The sequence below is a fragment of the Punica granatum genome, chromosome 8 (genome assembly GCF_007655135.1).
Source record: "Punica granatum isolate Tunisia-2019 chromosome 8, ASM765513v2, whole genome shotgun sequence".
NCBI classification, from domain to species: domain Eukaryota; kingdom Viridiplantae; phylum Streptophyta; class Magnoliopsida; order Myrtales; family Lythraceae; genus Punica; species Punica granatum.
This window is the reverse complement of record NC_045134.1, coordinates 21,834,887-21,857,365: the sequence shown is the minus strand read 5'-3', so window position 1 is coordinate 21,857,365 and position 22,479 is coordinate 21,834,887. Positions and strand designations below refer to the sequence as shown.

The following is a 22,479-nucleotide window of genomic DNA, read 5'->3' as shown; positions in this document are numbered from 1 at the left end:
TGGACTACACGAGATGGAGGAAGAGAGGAAAATATCTATCTCTTGTTTTCAAGAGACAGAATATTCCATTTCTAGTTCCGTCTTTTGTAAGGAGATGGAAATGTTCGTCTCTCCTTATAAAGATAAATATTTCCATCTATTTTCAAAAAAAAAAAAAAATCTGTCTCGATTTTGAGACGTCTTTTCCCGTCTCTTACTTCCGTCTCTATGGAGCCGATTTGCTATAGCGAGATCTTATAGGGCCACCTACACGGCATGGCTAAAATGGAATCCACACCACACACACAGAGACTCGCTGACCCAGCAACCCCCCTGACTTCCATGCCTCGCCACTCAACGGCTCCACCGCTCTATCGCTCTACTGCTCCGCCCACTCATCTTTATCCGTCCGTAACCTCGCGCAGCTCCACACGTCTTTGTTGCCCTGCCATCTCTTGATCTCGTTTCTGGGTCTAATCGATCTCTGAACTCACTCTGTTAACTTCGACCACCACCTTCTTTAGGTAATTCCTCTAATCAAACCCTCCCCTCTCCCCTACTTTGCAGATTTCAGGGTTTCCTATTCTTCCTTTCTTCATCAGTTTTTGACGAGTTGCGTGGAGGGGAGGGAGAGCTGAGCGACCAATGGGAGCTTGGTAAAGTACGTGAACAGTAACGGCGCATCCCTGCGACCAGTGCACGAAGTCGAAATGGTGGAGGCTAAAGAAGACGCGAGGAAGAGGAGGATCGAAGAGATTGGAGATGAAAGGCATGCTTTTTAAGCAAAGCGGACGACGACAGCTTGAGGTACGTTGAATTCGAAGTAGGAATTGGTTAATGCTTTTTGTTTCCTTGCTCTTTATATGATCTTTGTGATTGTCGGAGGGTAGAAAAAACACAAGAAGATGCATAATACCCTTACCTCAGACGCGCACCTGAACTTGTCAGTTCAGTGGGAGCTCATTCCGGTCACAGCCGAGAGCTTCTTCGTCAATTCATTCAATTGGAGGAAGAGAAAACAGAAAATTGATGATATGTTGCTGACATGACATTCAAGGCCATCCAAGTAAGCACATTTAATGAAAAAATTAACAGAAGAATAAAAAAAAAAAAAGTAATGCAAGGTGAATGATGGAAACGATGAAAAATTATAGAAAAAGAATGAAAACAGAAAAGTAATCAGACTAAAACTATACCTTAATGGCAAGTTCCATTAGTCATTTTTTGTTCAACACGGTCAGATTCCTCATGTCTCAAGAAAGTTACAGCAATTGATGACTCGTAATTTCATTGCATGGTTTGAAAATTATAACTCTTTGAAGTTTATGCTTTGTATGATAAAAACCGAATCTCAACGACAGTTTTCTAACTCGTTTTTTCACTTTTGACTCGAAGCTTACTTTTTATTTTTGTAGTTCTATATATGAGGTTTCCATAGCTTCCAAGAACTCGCAATTTGGTGGTCCGAACGAGGAGAATAGTAAGTTCAAAGTTGGGTCGATGAACTGCTTGGTCACCCTGTCAAAAGAGAGGGGTTCACGTATTCTCTACGTCGGCACTGTTTCACGCATTAATGAGGCACGTCAAATTTTCCATCCAAAATGTTTGGAAAATTGATGGTAGGCTTGATTTGACATTGAAAACTAAATATTAAATTGCCTTTTGTCAATTTTAAAGGTTAGAATAAATTTGAGAAAACATTAAAAGGTTGGGATATATGGATTATTAACCCTATTAGATAATTATGTTACATTCAATTAAGGAAAATAACACCACACAAACCACACAACACGAATTTTTTCCTGTGTTCCACATTGTAGCACAAAAACGAGATAATTTCACGATACAACATATAATTCTTTTTTTTTTCATGCTGCAGCATTCCATTAGAATTCCGTGAAACCGATGACGGAATGCTGACATGTTTCGCGTTTTGGGGGAAAACCGGGTACACTTGGACACATTTGAGACCCATGCCCCCTCTCTTTCTCTTTCTTCTTCTTTTCTTCTTCTTCTTCCTCTTATGGCCCGACCAACCTAGTAACACTCCCTCCTTTGCCTTCTCCTCTCCTCTTCCTCATTCTATTCCCGCCGTGTTTCAGCAGAGCACCATCAGCGCAGCCAATATCGCCGCCCACCGCTCCATCAAGGACAACCTTACCAACCTTCTGGCTCCTACTTCTTCTCCACCTGGGACTTCACCTCCCCAGATCCCTACTCTACCTTCCTTTGCCTCACCTGCTAATCCTTTGCCACCCTCGCCCAGGTATTCGCCCTCCCCCCTTGGCCCCGCCCTTGTCGGTTCCCTCCCTGCCTCCATTTCCTCCCTCTCTGAGCTGACCCAGCTCTTCCTCTCCCCCGGCATTATCACCAGGCCAAGTCCCTCGGAGCTCAACTGCCTCTTTGGCTGCTTCTTCTTCCTTCTCTCTCTAGGCTCTCGCACACAGACACACAGAGCATTTCCTCATCTCTTCCCCTGCTTCCTTCCATCACAGCCACCTTCATCATCTTCTTCCTTCACCATGAACGATCAGTCACCACATCGACACCCTTCTCGGTCAAGAGTGCAAGGACGTAGAGACTAGAACAGAGGGGGGAGAGAGAGATGGTAGACTGTCGAGTTTTTAGAGAGAGAAAGGAAGAGTGCCGTCACAGTTGCAGAGAAAAGGGGATGGAGTGGGTCCCAGATGAGTCCAAGGTGGCTTCCAGGTGTGCTCGGTTTGCCCCAAAACACGAGCCATGTCAGCATTTCATTATAGATTTCACGGAATGGTGAAGAAATATTGTAGCATGATAAAAAAAATCTATGTTGTTTCATGAAATTATTTTGTTTTGTGTTTCAGTGTGAAACACGGAAAAATTCAATATTGTGTGGTGTTATTTCCCCTTCAATTAAGTGTATAAGTATACATTTCGAGTCGAATATTGGGCAAAGTTGCAAGTAAAGAGGATAGATACATCCAACGCATATTCAATCTTCTCACACTTTATAATGTAGATATAGAGCTCATCGATAACAAAATAAATAATCAATGGCTAAATATGAAGAGTGAGAACGACAGCACATAATACAATTATGATATTACCAGGAAAGAAATTTGAATAATAGAATAGGGTCTTTCCTTTGGGATTTTTACCCCAAATGTCCCATGGTTAACCCGTTTTGTCAAATCTATCTTATGTTTTTTTTTGTCAGATATATCCCATGGTTTACTTTTTGTATCAAATATATCCCGACGTTATATTTTTCATCAACATCTAACGGTCGTGCTGACGTGGCATATAGAGGAATAATTGGCCACACTTGCCACGTGGGTGCCACGCCAGCATAGCTGTTAGATGTCGACAGAAAAGATAACGTCGGGATAGATTTGATATAAAAAGTAAATCATGAGATATATTTGACAAAAAAAAACAAATAATAGATTTGACCAAATGGATCAACCATGGACCATTTGAGGTAAATTTTCCTTTTCCTTTTCCTTTTGAGTGGAAAAGACATTTTGCCTCATAACGTTTCGTTTTGCATCACTTTGACCACTAATGTTTAGTTTGTTTTATTTTGACCATTCACTTTTTTAGAAACTTTGAGAAAAAATTGATTACTAATGTGATATAAACTAAATATAATATCCAGAGAAGGGGAGACTAAAGTAGCGGCGCATATCCTCTATTTAAAATAGAGGTTTCAGGTTCGATTTTCATGGTGTGATTACTTATGTTCGTTTTTTCGCTATTAGAATTTCTATTGTTTCGTATTAGAGTCGTGACTCTTCATTACAACTGAAAAAAGTCTAAAGCTGATCCAAGGTTGTCAGAATCTAGAATTGGTTGAGAGTCGTAGAATCGTGAATCGTAGTATCGTAAGATTCTACGTGTATATATATATATATATATATAAAATACTTTCCTGAGAAAAAAAATCAATCTCGTTCAACAGAATCCATCAAATATACATAGCACAAGAACTTCAATAGAAGCAATCAGATATACAGAGCAATCCTTATTCGATGCCTCTTCCAATTCAGCTTCCAAATCAAGTATACACAATAGGAAAAAAATGCAGCTTCCCGTCCAATTCGATGCTTATTCCAAATCGGGCATACACAATAGAAAAGACCAAAACGCAATGCATACTTTGATTGAACCTCAACAGCTCAGCTTATAAGCAGAAAAAACCAGAACCCTAACTACACTCAAGTTCGGGGAAAGGAAAAAAAAAAGGGATGGAGTCGAAGGAAAAGGTACCTAGCTGGGAAGCAGTGGAAGCTCCTAACAGAGTTACTGGACTTCAGCTCAATACCACTACAGGGGAAGTGAGGAACCTCTTTCTTCACTTGATTGGCGGTTAATTGCAGCGGCAATAGAGGGAAGGAGGTAACTCCGAAATTGGTTTGGACTCTAGACGATGTGATTGAAGTCGAAGCTCAGACGGAGAAGCCTTGTAGTAATCTGGTCGAACCGTCGAACCTCGAACGGAGAAGCCTACACAGAACCTGGTCGACGACGGAATTAGGGCAAAGACAAAACACACCTGGCCGAACCTGGACGAAGACGGAAACTGTAGTCTGAGATTGGAGAAAAGCCGATGAAGAAGAAAGGAGAAAAGGAAGGGGGAGGGGGAAGGAAAAAAAAAGGGCCAGGGGGGTTCGGCTCGACTCTGGCCCGGGCTTCGGCCCAACTCTGGGTTGGGATTTGTCCAAGTCTGGGCTGAATCCGGAATCGCGGTATCGGCCCAATTCTGCGATTTCGCGATTCTCGGCCCAATTCGGCAGCGACTTTACCTTTTCCGATTCAGCCCATAGAATCGAAATCGTCGACCTCCTTCAAATCGTAGAATCATACGATTCTACGATTCGAATTACGATTCTGACAACTATGGACATATCCATTGGTGACTAAACTAACACTTTTTTGATATTAGGCCTGTGTGACGTAACTAACTTATCCTGTCAGCTTGCAGTGTGTTAATGGGCAGCGCATATTATTTAGATGAAGCCGAACACTCCTCATTATTAAAAAAAAATAAAATCATGTGATGGGGTGCAAGGGCCTCGTAAAAGGTTGTTTCATGGTTTGGGCGAATGGATTTTTGTTTAAGGTTATCGTCATCTCAAAAGTTGACTTGGTTGTGTTCATTATATATAAGACAAAATAATAATGTATTATTTAAGTGGAGAAAAATAGCTGAAAAATTGGATAAATGCATTAAAACAAATCGTACTTTTATTTATAGCATAGAATTTAGATTTTTTAGGAGGACCGATTATTTTCCATGTTTTTAGTCTACTTTATTTATTTTTAGGTAGACCGGTTATTTTCCATGTTTTTATTCTACTTTATTTATGGTATACATTTAGCATTCAGGCTGAGCGGAGGCTCCTAGCAATACGGCCGTTTGCACCGCGGGGATAAAACCCGCCAGGCTTCGCCTCGTTCCCAGTTCCATACACAATCCTCGCAATCTCCTGAGGCGTTCGGGAATACGATACTGAGTACGAGTCTGCGGATAGGATATTGCTAGTGGTTCGGTTCTCGGCTCCGAGGCTGGAAGGAACGATGATGCCTTCGTCCTTGATGCCACACATTGCGAGCTTATTTCTGAGCGCGGAGGTCTTATTGGTGAACTCCGCCACTGTCATGTTGTATGGAGCCACCACCTGGTTTGCTCGCTCGTAGAGCAACGTCCTCAGCACCGCGTCCTGACCCGACTCCACACCCAAGAGGGACGCGACTAACTGACCATGCACATCGGGAGGCACTTATGATTACATATTAAAACGTACATACTTGTATAATTTTGCATGCAAGAGCAATGACACATATTAAGCGGGCAGTGCTTACGCTTTTCGAATTGAAGTCGGACAGGTACGGAATTGTGCCCACATAGCCTACTAATCCAACGTAAGGGATCAAGTACGAAGCCAAGAGATAGTTGATTGAGTTGGCGTAAGGGTCGAATGGTGGCTGCAATTTTCGACCGACTGCTTCGTCCATTACCTGGGCGAAGTTCTGGGCACTGAGATTCAGCAGGGGGCGTTGAATTCCACCAACCTTCGTGTAAATTGCCCTGAAATATAATTCCATCGAGAGAAGAAAATTCTCTTAACAACTGTTTTTTTTTTTTTTTCCTTTGCCGTGTTTCCCTTTAAATGATAATGAGGAAAGGCGGAAGAGGATATGTTTAGTGGCATCAACTCGGATTCAACTATTAAGAGGTCCCAAATTCGAACCTTAACAATGGAGTTTGCATACCCTCTCTCTCTATATATATTTATATATATTTTTCTTATTTTATATTAGACATGACATCCCTATAGCCGGATTAATAGACACTTACACCCATTAATTGACACTTATTTCTTATTTTTCAGCCTATTAATTGGCACTTACGCCCGTTCGGGCATCTGTTGAGCCCCGATCCCGAGACACTCACTATTTATTATCTCACATTTTTGATAGAGCTAAATGGCTAAATTAATGAAATGCAAACATACAACTTTTCAGAAACTGTAAGATGTTAGTTAGAAAGTAAATAAGAAGTATCTCCGTATTTTACCTGAGGTGACCAACTTCTTGGTACCCAAATTCCTCGATTATCTGTTGAATGAGAGGGTCAAGGTTGGCCTTCTGTGCCCCCACAGGCGGCGGCCCACCCTGGGCGAGGTAAGGAACGATAGAGTCAAGCCCTCTTCCCAGTGCCCCGTAGAGGAAGAACTCAGCCTCCAAGAACTCAAGGTTCATCGCAAACTTAACTCGATCCGCATCACTAGCTTCGATGGCCTGTCCGCACTTTGGAAGATCAGACTGTGATTCATTGCTTGCGGCTCCACCAAACGCCCATGAAAAAAGCAGAAGAACGAAAGGGAGAGAAGTTGAGAGACATGGTTTCATTGCCATTGATTTGGACAAAAGGAATGCGTTATCGTCGAGTCTTTGTAATTTGTCTTAAGGTTTTGGGTATTTAATTTGCCCGACATGAGCACGCATGGGCTTTTATAGGCAAATTCTGGCCAAGAAATCAACCTAATGGAGACGTGAGCGCAAGGGCATAAACACGTGGTTTGAAGTTATCTAAATCTTCGAGTAGTTATATGGTTGACGTACTTACCAGTTTGCATGCTCTAGATCGATGTAATCAAGACTTTCTGGTTTCAAAGTCACTTCAATTGATGATATGTGATAATATATAGTTAGGTAAGGGTGGCCCCTCCGGTAGTCCGAGTCAAACAATCTAGTGAACGGCACTACTCTCGTTGGCCCATGCATAGCAATACATTTCTATTGGTAGAAAATTGATGAACATTAATTAATTGGTGTTCTTTTTTATTAGGAGAAATTGCACTGATAATCCAAAAAGTTTTACAAATGTTTCAATATGGTACAAAAAGTTTTTTTTCTCTACTTGATGGTACAAAATGCTTCAAAGTTGTTTCAGTATAGTACAAACAGTCATCTCGCCATTAACGCCGTCAAGCGGACGCTAATGGTGCAAAACCGATTTTTGTGGGACGTTACATGATGGTGCAAAATGTTTTGAAGTTGTACCTTAATAGTACAAAATGTTTTATGTAAGTTACATGATGGTGCAAAATTTACAGATCTTGTGAAGGACGGCTTGACGGCGTCAATGGCGAGATGATAGTTTGTACTATACTGAAATAATTTTGAAACATTTTGTACCATATTAAAACATTTATAAAACTTTTTGGACCATCAGTGCAATTTACCATTTTTATTTTTAGTGGAATTAATTGGTGTTCTTTGTGAAAAAAAAAGATATTAGCGCTGTTTAGGTGAGGCTTGGGTGCGAGGAAGTAAAATTTGTCTCTAATTTATAACACATATCTATATACAATTATAAAAGTTGAGACAACGCATCGGGATGCACCATAGAATTAAGAAGGTCTCTGATTGCTTGACCTTTCGCGTCACCACCAACAAAAGTACGACAATTTATGCGATATTATTCTACCACCTCACTTTTGAATATTGAAAAGACTCGCACATTTGGAAGATCATAGGTCACATATTTAAATATCTATATTCATTTAAGGCTTCAGGGAACTTCATATTCATAGAGAAATTAAACATTTTTGAATTTCTGTTTTTTGCTACAGAGAAAGGAATTTTTTTCAATGTGAACCCTAGTATCCGGAAGCTCAATTGGGCCCCGACTAATTCAGTTTAGCTGGATCAACCCACTAAGGGATAGAACTCTCACATCATGGATTTTAAAATTTATAAGACTCGAATTTGAAATTTTATTTAAAAGGAACAAACGTCAAAATGTTTGAATCAACCCACGTTAATGAGACAAGGGAATTTGAACGAGGAAGTTCATCAGCTATATATCCAAAACGAAAGCTATGAAGGTGTGCTCTTGGAATCATGAAGTTGCTCAGCGTGATATGGTAAATGAATTATATTGTATACATATTAGTGGGGAGACGATTTTATATTAAGTATATAAACCTAGGCTTTGTTAGGACAGTTGATGAACTCTCTAATGTGGAGAGAAGATACAGTGATGTACTGAAAAATATAGCATATAGTATGTATATATATATATTGTGGTCTTCGATTGGTTAATAAATGCAATGAATTATGTCACTGGGATTTTTTGAATTAAGGAGGACTGATATGGTTGCTACCACATTGAGATTGAGTATTTATATTATTCAAAGTCTTGAGGTAAGGATTGCATTCATAAAACATTATAGATGTGCATGAGAATAAACAATCATTCACTTTTACAGAGGTTATAATGACAACAATTTTATGTTATAAGTTGATTGGCATTTTCAATGGTGATCATCAGTAATTTTGTTAATTATAATAATTCTAGCTGGCGCGTATGCGCGGATCTTTCGCTTAGTTTGACTTAAATGATATTCGCTCGTACTTGGATAGCATGGTGTACACGTTGAGGAAGCACGCCATCAAAGGAATTTAAATAGGAGAACCATCAAGATATATACTGTAATACCATCTAAACGGAGGAAAATATCCATAGGCAAATAGAGAAATTATACTACACTGATAAATTGGAAATTGCAAATTCGAGATTACACTCATGTTCTTTCCCCTTCCCCCTGCTTACAAGTTGAGCCTCACTATTCTCTCAACTCTCACCAATCTCTCACTATACGAGCACCAATTATTGATTTGAAGTAGGAAGCAAGTTGGAAGAAATAAATTGCTCGTGAAATTTACTAGAATAGCCGTTTTGGTGCTGGCCAACCCTGTGATCACAATCTACCCATTCCTGGAAGTGGTCATCCAGCTGCTCATCACCTTAAATAACATTTGGCTGCCCCGAGACCACGGTCTTCCATGGCCAGACCACGGTTTCCAGCCATCTGAGCCTTGTGGGCTCCTCCTGTGACTACGATCTAGCCGCTTGACAGTGATCACCATACGTCCCCTCACTTCCCAAATTAATAGAACGTGAGAAGAGGGGCAGTTCTTACTATATGAGGCCATCACCTGTGCGTTGTCGCGAAACTCTTTTTTCATTTTTTTTATTTTTTAATTAGAAATGTAATTTAGAGCCAACATGGATTGATTCAAGTGATTCAATATTTATTCTCCAAAGGTCTCGAAATTTAGTCTTGTGAGTAGAGAAAATTCACAATTTGAAGAGTTTTACTATTTAGTGGACCGATCTTGCTGGAGCATGAATTGCTAGGCCCATTGAACCTTTGGATTGGTGGTGTGCACTGAAAAATGAAAATGTAATTTAAAAAATATTCTAATTCGCACAAAAAATTATAATAAATTAATTGATTTCACATCACAGTTGACAAAATGACAAAATATGTAATTTATTTCATAAAAGCACGTGTAAATTAACTTTATGCGAATCTTATGTTACATATTTAGGATTGATCAAATAATTCGAACAATGAACAAAAAAGCATAATAAAATCCAACAAAATAAGAGTCATAAAGATAATTAACAGATGCAAGAAGTTACTAATGAAAAATGGCATATTCATCAATCCAAAATCATGACGGCATACATATGAAAACTAATTTTTATAATCTTTCTAAATAGAATAAAATAAATATAATTCAAAATATAAAAAATCTAATTTATCATCAGTTTTGATGCCTTCTAGTGACCAAATCACTTTACATACATGTAACAAAAAAAAAAGATCTCCCCCTTGTTTGAACCAATGCCCTATACAGCTCAATTGTGATTGGAAGTTTGACTGTATATGTCCGCTTATATTAATATGTAGAAAAAAAATCAAAAGTAAAAATCCCTTAAATCTCAATAATCTAGACATACAAAACAGAAATGTTTTGATTTCATTTGATGTAGTAAATATAGCCATGTTTTCGAAAAAGAAACATGCAAAAATTGTAGCATGTAAAAGAATTTGATTTTAAGTATATAATAGTACTTTAATATTATGGTAAAGAATTGCAATCTCAAAATTTTTCCTCTTGAAAAATTCTCTTGCTTGACATGTGGCTATAGGATATAGTTATTTATAACAAAACAATGTTTGAGTAGTTAATTAATGAGGATATAAATGCATATTAACGTATTGAATTAAGATAAAGTGAAAAATAGTTCTATAAAAAAAATTTCTTATAAAAAGATTGAGGTTTAAAGAACTGAAAAATACAAATAAAACTAGAAATATTAACATCTATTTTTTATATGTAATAATATGGCCATTAAAAGAACATAAATAAAATAATATTTTTCTTTGAAAAATTCGTTTTTACTGGAAAAATACTAAATTTTTTAAAACTATATTTCAAGTTTTTGTACTATTGAGAATATGATAGATATATTGATGGAAATATAAATATATAGAGAATAAGGACATGTCTCTTTAAAGGCCCTACAAAGTAATTCATATTTTTTATTGAAATATATGCCACCACATATAACCACTTGAATGTTTCTTTTCTTTTTATAAGTAATAATATGGTCCTTAAAAGAACATAATGTTTTTTTCCAAAAAATTTATTCTTAGTGGAAAAACACTAAAATCTTTTAAGTATATTTCAAGTGTTTGGATTATGGAGACTATGATAGATATGTTGATGGAAGTATAAATATAAATATATAAAGAATAAGGACATCTCCTTTTAAATGTGTCAGCACGCTATTTTAGTCCACCAGTTCCAGAAGAAAATATCAACAGCAATCCAGACCACAACCCTGAAACTGTAACAAAAAAGTATCAAGAAGACCCCGGATTACCACTCACAGCCGAGACGGCCATGTCAACCAAACGGTCCGAGAGCAAGGCACAGAGTATCCCAACACTATAAGAATTCAAAACCAACAACTTAACATGATCACGTGGTATTCAGCGAAAAAAAAAAACATGATCACGTGGAGGAGGGACAAAATCATCATATCTATCATCTATCGGAGGTAAGTATTTTTGATTAATTGCTCGAGCACTCACGACTTTTGAAAATGGGGCATTTTCTTAATTTAACTCCAATTTTACATTTTTTTCAGAAAAATAATCTATGGGACTTTTCAGACTTTACGCATGTCAAATTCGATTTTCAAAATCTGGAACGAAACTCAAGGCTAAAAAATATTTTTCTGCATAATATTGATTCTCGAATTTTCCTAAGTGCAACGGTAATTCCATATCATTTTTCGGATGTCTGACTGAAAGAAGAGAATTCCAGGCCTTATTTTCATCAAGTTAGATTTTCAAAATCTGGAACAAAACTTGAGGCCGAAAAATAATTTTTTTGCATAATATCGACTCTCGAATTTTTCTGAACACAACGGTGGTCCCAGATCATTATTCGAGTGTCCAATTGCAAAAAGTTAAGAATTTCAAGCCCCACGTGCATTTATTCCGATTTTAAAAGTTCGAGATGATATTCAGGACCGAAAAATACTTTTCACTTATAATACCGATCCTCGAATTTTTCTGAACACAACAGAGGCCTCTAAATATTTTTTCGGATATTCGGTTGAAAAGATTGAATTTTTAAAATAATCGAGTAATTGCGATCGACGAGTTTCTGAGGTCCGATATTGATTTTTATCGAGATTCGATCACCAATACAAATTGGAATTCTTATAGAGCCAATTATTTTTCGAATTTATCAATTTCAAATTATTCGCTCTAAAAATGCCAATCGATTCCTGAGAAATCGAATTTCACCCGAATGATGCCCGTACGAAAAAATTTAAAATTTAAAATTTAAAAATTAAAATTATCTACAGGTCAATCAACCTATCGACACCATAGCAGACTTGTGCCATTCTTCTTTCATTTTCTTTTTCTCTTTCTTTTCTTTTCCTTCTTCTTATTCTCCTCTCCCAGGGCCAAACTGGCTTTGCTCTTAGCGCTCACCCTGCGTCTTCTGCTTGCCCATGCTCTCTGCAACTGACCCCCCTGCTTCTTCCTCATCTACTTGGCAACATCACCTCACAAGCAGCTCCCTTATCCCGGAGCCTACCAAGAATCCCTGGAGGCCGATCCCTGCAACCTTCACTATCCCCAGCTCATCATCATCTTCTGGCCATCTCTCCATTCCAGCTCGGCTTCTTCTTCCTTTTTGGACAGACGACTCGGGATCTCTCTCTCTCTCTCTCTCATTGTTTCTGGCTCGGGCAGAAAGGTGGTAGCAGTAGCAGACAAGGAGAGCTCGGTTCCTCTCCTGTGGCTTCATATCTTTCTCCTCTAGTTCCTCTCTTTCTTCTGCAGTCCTCGTCATCAACTTAATTATCACCATTTCAGCTTTCATGGGGGACCTAGGGAGCTTTTTGGATCTTCTTCAGCTCAGAGACCACGGGTTCTCTTTTTTTCTCCAGATCCTTACCTTGAAACCATCACTCCCTCTGCTCACTGTCACTCTGACCTGATCCCCATCACCTTCGGCCATTCTCTTCTCCTTGGTAGCATTGCAACTCTTGGAACCTATCCGAGCTTGCAAGCTTTCGACAACTCTTCCCTTTTGATGCCTTCATCAGACCTCTTCTTCATTCACCGCTGCTTTTCCCTTCAGGCACCATCACCGACCAGCATCTCCATAATCTCCTCTCACCATCACTCTCTCAAAAAATACACCCACACACATGCACAAATGGACCAGCAACCTCTTCTCAACCACTATCCTTCCCAGCCCCTCTCTCTGTTGCAGGCTTTGAAGCTTCAGAGACATTCGGGACAGCTCCAGGTTCCATGATCCGAGCTGTGGCTGCCTCTTCCTTGAGCTCAATGAGCTACTAAGTTGCCCTCCCCGGAGTCCTCTGTGCAGCCGTTCCTTCCCCCGAGTTGTTACATTGTTGCTGCCCCTCCTTTCCCACTTGAAATTGCCGCCCCCTTTGTTATATTCTGCAGAGTTTCTACTGTCTACTGCTGCTTTGTTTTTCTTACAGGTCACAGCCCGGCCACTTCCCATGCTGTTGTTGTCCTTTGCCATTATTTCCCAGCCCGCTCGGGCCCATTGCTGAGCTATCAAAGCTGCTGCTCGAGTCCCTGGCTCGAACTTGAGTTTGTTGTAATCATCGTTGCGCGGTGTCGTTGCTACGGCATTCCCGCTACTGTCCCTCCCTTCGCAACTGCGATGGACCCAAACAACCGGTTTTTTACTGTTTCGTGAGGAACTCAAGGATTCGTGAGGATTTCCTCTCGACACTAGCTCGAGAGAGGTATAACTTCTTGAACCTAGTGGTATGTCTAGGGCTCTTATTTTTGCTTGATGCAATGTTTGCATGGATGGTGATCATGAAATGTGTGTTTTAATCGATGCTAGACATGAACCGGTTTAATGGTTAAACTCGGGCTTTAAAAGTCATAATATATGATAAAAATCTACTCGAGCATGAAATGGACTTAATGAAAGTCGAGATTGAAATCGGTTGCATGAAATAAGAATAAATACACACGAATTAATCTCATGCTCACTCGGTTTTAAGGGATAAAATCGATTAAATACACCAAAACCTGCTTAATTGATCACTTGGGCATAAAACTGACAAATTAGATTTTGTTGTATTTGTGTACGTGTTCAAGTGCTTTGCGATGTCTAAATGCATTTTTTATTAAAACTCTCACACGAACCGAATCAATCATGCAAACTCGGGTCAAAATCGGCTTTAATTTCGGGACGATCAAGGATCAAGATTCCATTCAGGTGGTCAAACCATGATTGACCTGATAGTCTGAAACTCGCAGATTCAAAGCATTCGGCAATAAATTTTTAATTAATAATTCCACACACGGAGCAATCGGGATGTTTCACTTGGCTAACTAAATCACTCGGCTTTTTAATAAATTGTATGAATTGGCCAATAACCAGTAATCAAGTCGATAGGTTATGAACGAGTAATCGTGCCTTTTTAAAAACTCATATTTTTGCAAACTACTGAGACGAGTGGTCCAAGTAGCATGGACATTTAGGAAGGACTCACATGTCCTGACTCGGGTCTCCGCCTGATTTTAGGTGGCTAAGGTTGGAGCACGAGAGTCCTTTTCAAACCATTTCTGGGCAGACTGACCGGTCTTCTGGATCCCTCAAGGTTCCTACCAATCCTGGAGGATCCAGAGGACTGGTCGACACTGGCTATAGGCCCAGATGGCTTGCATCACGAAGCCTCACTTTTCTCAAAGTAATTTTTTTGCCTCAAGGGCAATATTACCTATTTATGATCTACCGACATTTATAGGGTTAGGGTTATTGAAACACTCCAAATTGTAGGTAAAGATGGGCAGCTTGTACAAGTGCATGTTTCATCTGCATAGCCCTCTTTACCCACCTGAAGCGTTTGTCATCCTAGCATAGATCGGGGAGTTTAGGGAATCGGATCAGAAGCACGAGCGAGGACGGCCCGTGAAAGGTTATCAGTCCCCATGGAACATGCGCAGAGACCTTGGCACCCCTGTGGTGTTTCGTGCCCTTGTTTCCCTAAGTCTGTGCTTAGATTGGGCTCACCCGTCATAAAACACAAAATTTGACTAATCATGCACTCGACATAATCAAATACAGGAAAATGGGTAGGGCAAAACCCTAGGTTTCAGGTTTCAGGCAAAATACACTTCTGTTATAATCTGTTAATCCCTCAGTGTCACAAAACAGAAGAATTTAAAAGAAATTCACATACTCAGGGCTTGAAGACAAACATCATGTATGTCAAGTCCTTTCTAAGCAAAGTTGAATGCTACATGTCCTTCCTAGACAGCCCATGGCTGATTCTCATCACATGCATATGTTCTGTTTTTGTCGGTTTAAGATAGAGACATGTCTATCAATCAACTCCGGTTCATAATTGACTAATCATGTACACAAGGCAATTAACATACCACTTGCTTGATTTTATCTACTTTTGTCTATTCTTATATGCTTTCTATTGATTTCACGCGGGTTGAGCCCGATCCTTTAGGATACGTTTCACACGGGGTCCAACGCCCCTAACCATCGTTCACGAGGTCCAACGCCCTCACACACATCGAGCGCGTGCGACCCGAGTGCAGCATGGGATCTAATCCCGGGTCACCACTTCACTCTGAGTAGTGTCCAAGTAGATGACGACTCAGATTTGGTGCATGAATCGTGTTTGGACAATTGCCTGAGAGCTCGACTAGTCCCACGACCACTTCGATGAACACTCCATCCTCCCACTGCTCATCGATTTGGTCCATCTTTTTAGAGTATATTGGGAAGGAATACTTGGATGCTTCTTTGCGAAGTTCAAGATATGTAACGCATGTCTACATAACCATCCTTATGACTCAAATAGTTTGCAATTGCAGGTAAGAATGCAATCAATCAAATTGAAATGCACAACATGCTCCGTTTTGCTTTCATTTGCTAAAGTATATGAGTGCATTGGACCTTATCCGAACTCACAACGAATACAGATATGCTTTGTAAAAATTCATATGGAAACTTCTTAAAAATTATATGCGTATACTCATTGGACACATGCTTCAATAACCCATTATCCTTTACTACAAACTTTTGTTTTCCCCCGGCACATTCAAAATCATCACAAACTTCAACATCTTGCATATTTTCTAGTTGCTTTTCATAATGATTGACAAACTCAGTTAATGACATCACTTTACCAGTCATAGATTGAAAAACATTGTTTAACATTGTTTATGGTTTCATTTTTTGAGTAGATCTTATGCCTGTTGAAAAAGTATCATTACTGAAAATATGAGGCCATTTATGACGCAATTCATATGGACGATTCAGTCATTTATTATTTGCAAGGTCCATTCTTTTACCATTTCACTCGAAGTGCTTTCAAACTCACCTATAGATTCACAACCATGCAAAAGTCCTGAACAAAATATTTGCTTAAATTTGGGTTTAGATAAAAGATGAGGAATGTGTTGTGCAACATTCTTAGAAATATGCCACGTACATAGACGATGCTTTGTTTCAAGAAATACTATTTCAATCGCCTTCGCCATAGCATGATCTTGATCAGTAAATATTGTTTTAGGTGCTTTTCCCATTGCATGTAGAAAAGTTTGAACTGTCCAAACAAAGGAAGCAATTGTTTCATCTAAAAGAAATGTACAACAAAAAATAACGTTTTTCCAGTGATGATTGACACTTACGAATGGAGCAAGTATCATGTTGTATTTATTAGTACGATAGGTAGAATCAAAGAGCACGGTGTCTCCAAAACATTGGTAATCAATTTTTGACAGTCCATCACACCAAAAAAGATTAGTCATTCTAGACTCATCATCCACTTGCAAGGAATAATAAACATTATTTCCTTGATTCTGTAAGCTAATGAAATGATCCAAGACATTTTGACAATCTCCTACACTAAATGCCTATCTTCTTTTTTATTGTAAGAAATTATGATAGTCTCTTAAGGTGAAACTAATGTTCTTAGACCCATTGGACTCATTCTTAAGGAAGGAATATGCCCTTGTAACTCTAATACTTGCTTGTGCCATAGAACTAAGAACACTTTGGCTTGTTTCAATTATCTTCCTACTCGATCTCATTAGATATTTTTTCCTATCATCAATAAATGGGTGATTATGTGTAGGAAAATTCTCAATCAATTCCCACATTCCATTCTCGATTTTGAATTTCACGTAAGCTGCACATCCACATCTCTTTATAGTCTTTTCATATTTTCGATCTTATACAAGAGAATCCTCAGGCCCAAACCTTTGATAGCTACCCAAAAAAATGCAATTTCACAGTTCACCAGCGCGATTATAGTATTTCTTACCTTTGCGTATGCTGAATCCCTTATTGAAGGCATACAAATTGTATGCATTTGTAAGCCTCTTCCTTGCTATTACAATTCTGACTGACTTGTAATTCCAAGTCCTTATTTGCTTCTCGTACAATAACGCTAGGAGTTGAGTCTTCTACATTTGCCAAAGAAATAAAATCCAAGATATAAATCATATGGATACTTAATGGCCATTAGTAGAGAAAATACAAGAAGGATAAGGAGAATCATACCCATCAGTGAAAGAAGATGATCTTCAAAATTACACAATTTTCCCTTAAAAATGATAAGAGCTTAAATGCAGAGGATTATGTTCATCCATGAAATGCAATCCGGATAGTAAACATGAGTAGAGAGAACAATTGTAAGAACTACTTATAGGCAATGCATATATCTAAATAATTATTGCACATAAAGTATACGCAAATTCAATAGTTTTGAAACACAAATCTCAATCTAAAACAATCCATCAATCCCTTCCCAAATGATCTTGATACATTTCGTCAATATAGAAATTCAAGATGGTATGCCATATAAGATAACTTATCAATGGGAGAATGAATTATAATAAAAAATTTCAAAGAGAAAGGGAAAGAACATATGTCGTATCTTCATGCAAATTTCTCTTGCTTGCTCAATTTTGGTCTTCACTTTGAGGACTGCATTAACCTGAAATTTTTTTTTCAAACGAATTAGAATAGCTAAGAAAGGGAAGAATCAAGAACAAAATGGACAAAATAAGAGTGAGACAACGTAACTTGTATCTCTAATTTGCTTCAACAATGAGGGAGAGATACGGTTGAACAAGAAAAATGAGAGGAGGCTGGCTAGGCTAGCTCGTATTATGCAAAATCAAGCAAAATTGAGGTTTGAGGTCTTCGGGGAGATGGCGGCAGATTTCCATGGAAGGTGACAAGATGGTGTCCGAATTTTCTGGGGAGAGAGGTGAAAGAGACCAGACTAGCTAGAGAGGATTAGAGAAGACACGATGGAGATGGCAGTCGATTGCCATGGAGTCGGCCAGATGACATTTGGATTTTCGAGAGAGAGAGACGGAAAGAGAAAAGACAAGAAACAAGAGCATGAGAGAGGAGAAATGATGGAGAGAGGAGAATAGAACCATGAAAGAAAAGGGAATGGCTTTGTTTTTCCTTAAAATAGGACAAACATTAAACTTAGCATTGTTAAATGCTAGAGACTCATGAGGACCCATGTGACTGATTTGGCAAATTTCTATTGATATTTCCTCACCAACTAGATTGATGTGCCGGTGAGGTATGACCACCTAATATTTTCTGCTGCATGGTGTAATAAAAAAAAATTACTTCAAAATCAAAGAAAATTATTTTAATTGATAGTAATTTACTTAACTTTCTAGTAAATTACTAATAAATAAATTTACACACATTCCAAAATAAATTACATAAATTATGAAGTAATTTTACACATATCTAAAAGAGTTTAACTTAACTTTTTAGTAAAATATATACTTTTTGCTTAATTTTTATCAATTTTCATGGTTGTATGGTGCAACCAATTTGATTGATTGCACCATAGAATTTCCCATACAAATAAATAAATAAATAAATTTAAAATATAATTTTGTGATAGCCTTTTCGATGAGATCTCCAAGTGTTATCAAACTTTATCTTAATTTCAATAATCCAATTAGCCACCTTGGCTTTTGCTTTTCTTTTTCCTTTTTCTTGTCTAATTACGAGGTGTGGCAGTCTGTTCGCTAATAGCCTGGCACCTATATATTCGGCGCACTCAATCATCAATCATCTATGTGCCCAGACGATGAAGTGCTTCTATGTCAATTTTGAATTCTTATATTGTAGTTAAAGATTAGTGGTGGTTTTTAGGGTAAGAAGTAGCATTTTTTTTTTCGGAAAACGATCAGGCCCCATAGTCTGAATTATACTGTGGACTTAGTCCAACAACCACAGCCACATATCTGGTCACAAGCAAGGTGCGTTTTTGCCGATTATGTACGGGTCTAGTGTAGACGACCTCACTCATCTGTTTTTCAGTAGAATATGAGGCCGAACCAATTCCATGTACAAAAGAGACTTACATAAAACATAGTCAATCGTTTGCCTTTTCGGAGATAGGGATTTGGTAAAAAAGCACTCGTGATCTGGTTATAATCTGAGATAAACAGGTCCTCAATTCAATTCTCATTTGAGTTCCTATATTTTCTCTTCCTATCTGTTCTCTTCTAAACCCAAAACCTCCCCGTCACCGAAAATTTACTCTTTCTTACTTCGGTTTTTTTTTTTTGAATTTGCTTCCTCTGGACTGATATTTTTCCCCGTGAAAACCAATAACGCAAAACTAAACATACAATAAAATTGAAACTAAACAAGAAAACACGGCCGTTTAGAAATATGAGAAAAGAAGAAGAGATCAAAGGAAGTACACAATTTTACACATCGAAGAGTGTACTCTATATTCCAATCTCACACATTTTCTATGCACCAAATTAAAGGTTTCTTTAATTTTCAATTTCCCAAAAAATAGGGGTTGATACATGAACATATATACATATACATATATACATATATATACACACACATATACATATACATATACATATACGTATATACATACATATATATATATATATATATATATATATATATAGCTTCTTGCGTCGACACTTATTTAACTTGTCAGACATTTTCTTTATACAAATTCCAACTAAAATAATGCACTGATCGTCCTGATCACTAATTTTCCCTTCTGTCACATGTAACGTTTCTTCTTCCGCAGTCCATTGATCTTACGTTCTACCAGCACCCGATTTATCTAGGTGTGGCTCCATGATCCCAAGAACATGATAGTCCTTATTGGTTCTTCCACCCGGTGACCTGTCTTCCGTCTCTCTATCTCCTTCGAGATCGGAATACGGGTGGTTTGGTGATCTGGAGTAGCGACGGAAATCACAGCAGCCTCATATGCCTGCTTCAGCCTCTCCCTGATGGTCCTCTTGGTTTCATGAGTGAGAGAGGAATCACCAGATGGGTAGGGAGACTTCATGCTTCGTGAGAAGATCTTCCTAAGAGAATATGGGGTTTGTGAGGGAGAAGATTTTAGAACTGAGGAATAGGGTTAGGAGAGTATATATAGAGAGCCCACTAGCAAAAAGGAAATTAAACAATATGAAGTGGTAGGGCTCACTTGCCCTGTTTAAGATAAATAGAGAATATTTTGTTCTCGGTTACAAAAAAAACTCAAAGCCTAGCTATTAGACGGGTGTTGAAATGAAATGCGAAAGAACTCAAGCAGTTTTATTAACGAGAATAAAATATGAAATCTTTTGATTTATAGATAAGAGCGTGTGTCATTGTAGTACACTTCTTTTTCCATAAAAAATGAGAATATTGTTATTCTTTCTTCATGTATTTGTGGGTGACAAGTCAGCTAAAGAGAGTTGAGATGGTGGCCCAAAGATAAAGTGGATTCTCTACGGTGGGGATTCATATTCCTTAGATATAATGCTTTTCTATTTTAATCAATTTGGTATATTTTAATTTGTGTGTGAAAGGTTGGTTTAGATTTCACTAATCTAATATGTCTAAAGCAACAACAAATAATTAACATAACAAGATCCTGGCCTAACTATGTAATTAGAGTCGCTGACACAAAGGAAGTTAGTGGCCATAGTTTTTCTTTTTTTCCCTCCCAAGTGAGAGAACTCGTGGAATTTTTTCAATCTAATGGCAAGATTAATTCTTGTTAGATCGTCGATTTGGCCAGTCACAAGATACTTCTAATAGGCTTTAAACCTTCAAGCTGCAAAAAAAAAAGAAAAAAAAGAAAACCGTGATATGGAGCACAAATCATCAATTGCATAAGAACTCGCAATTTAATAACCCTAATTTTATATATATTCAAACCAGCTGATGTACTTAAACAACTGTCCAATGAACCTCTCGATGAATATGATGATTTATCTCACTCAAAGATCCATTTATAGGATATTTCAAGTTATAAGTACAAGATTCTCCTCCAAAATAAACTATATTTACATGAAAAATAAGTAAAAGACTCCAAGATAAACGATATTTAAATGAAAGATTTACCAGTCAATCTACACTGATCAAGATTGTATGCAAAGCGGCACAAAATGATCCGTTCACAGGTATATAATTTAGGGGTTTTTATCTAAAATGGCTCATGGTTTGTCGTTTTGTTAAATCTATCATATATTTTTTTTTGTCAAATCTATCCCATGATTTACCTTTTGCATCAAATCTATCCCGACGTTATCTTTTTCGTCGACATCTAACGGTCGTGCTAACGTGGCACGTGGAGAGATAGTGGACCACACTTGCCACGTAGGCGCCACGTCAGCACGGCCGTTAGATGTCGACGGAAAAGATAACGCCGGGATAGATTTGATGCAAAAAGTAAACCATGAGATAGATTTGACAAAACGGACAAACCATGGGCTATTTTAGGTAAATACCCTTATAATTTATCATAAACCCGCTAGCATAAACTTAATCCTCGTTCCGACACTAAGCATCTAAATAGAACTAATCCAATGTTGAGAGTATCCTCCAATATATGGGAAGTTAATAAGGAAAAAATCCAATATGCCATTCCTTCAACAAAATATTGATTGAGTATTACTCAATCACTTGAATGTATAACACCCAATTAAAATGTTTAAAAGTGAGAAATTAGTCTCATAATGGGCCCGTAGATTTTCACTTACAAGTATTTTGATTGATTCTTACTCTTCCACAATGAATGAATAATACTTATTGAATATTTAGTTATTTCGTTCACGGAGGAATCAAACTTTCCAAATGGCATATTATGCACATGTCCACATTGAAAATGACAAGATGCCATTACTGTTGGAGATATGATCATATCCACTTATTGCTGATAGGTAGGGCCAGTTGAGCTTGAAGATTATCGTGGGAAGAAGCTGAGATCAAGAAGGATACCCATGACATCGGCTCCATCATAGCAAGAACAATCATATATATCAGTCGCACGCATCGTAATATATATAAAAAGCTATTTAACCGACATGCATTGGTTCAAGTAGTTCGGCGCTTATTTTCATTAAGTCGGGTCTAAGATTCGAGTAATGTAAATGAAAAAAATTCAGACTCTGTAAGTTTTACCCCTTAGTAGTTCGATCCGACTCAAATTGTATTAGTTGGAACCCGTTAGATTTCCGGATACCAGAGGACACAAAAAAAAAATCGGAGAAAAGGCTTTTTTTTTCACATTTCCTGGAGTTGGACGGAATAAATGTA

The 22,479-nt window shown here is 38.1% G+C and overlaps 1 protein-coding gene and 1 long non-coding RNA gene across 2 annotated transcripts; one reads left to right on the top strand and one right to left on the bottom strand.

The window, feature by feature from the left end:
- Positions 1 to 33: 33 nt before the first annotated feature.
- On the top strand, positions 34 to 5,082 carry LOC116215967. Its single transcript, XR_004158596.1, has 3 exons — positions 34 to 1,045; positions 1,395 to 1,598; positions 1,859 to 5,082. It is a non-coding gene; the product is annotated as an uncharacterized LOC116215967 (long non-coding RNA).
- Positions 5,083 to 5,183: 101 nt separating this feature from the next.
- LOC116215966 (desiccation-related protein PCC13-62-like) lies at positions 5,184 to 6,957 on the bottom strand. Its single transcript, XM_031551810.1, has 3 exons — positions 6,539 to 6,957; positions 5,824 to 6,049; positions 5,184 to 5,717 (listed from the first exon to the last, which is right to left on the bottom strand). Exons 1-3 carry the CDS (start codon positions 6,877 to 6,879, stop codon positions 5,343 to 5,345), a joined length of 942 nt encoding a protein of 313 aa, XP_031407670.1. The 5' UTR covers positions 6,880 to 6,957; the 3' UTR covers positions 5,184 to 5,342.
- Positions 6,958 to 22,479: the final 15,522 nt, after the last annotated feature.

Coding starts and splice junctions, on each gene's coding strand:
- LOC116215966 (XM_031551810.1), bottom strand. CDS start 6,879: ATGGCAATGAAACCATGTCTCTCAACTTCTCTCCCTTTCGTTCTTCTG. Junction 6,050..6,538: donor CAAGAAGTTGGTCACCTCAG/GTAAAATACGGA, acceptor ATTATATTTCAG/GGCAATTTACACGAAGGTTG. Junction 5,718..5,823: donor CCGACTTCAATTCGAAAAGC/GTAAGCACTGCC, acceptor GTGCATGGTCAG/TTAGTCGCGTCCCTCTTGGG.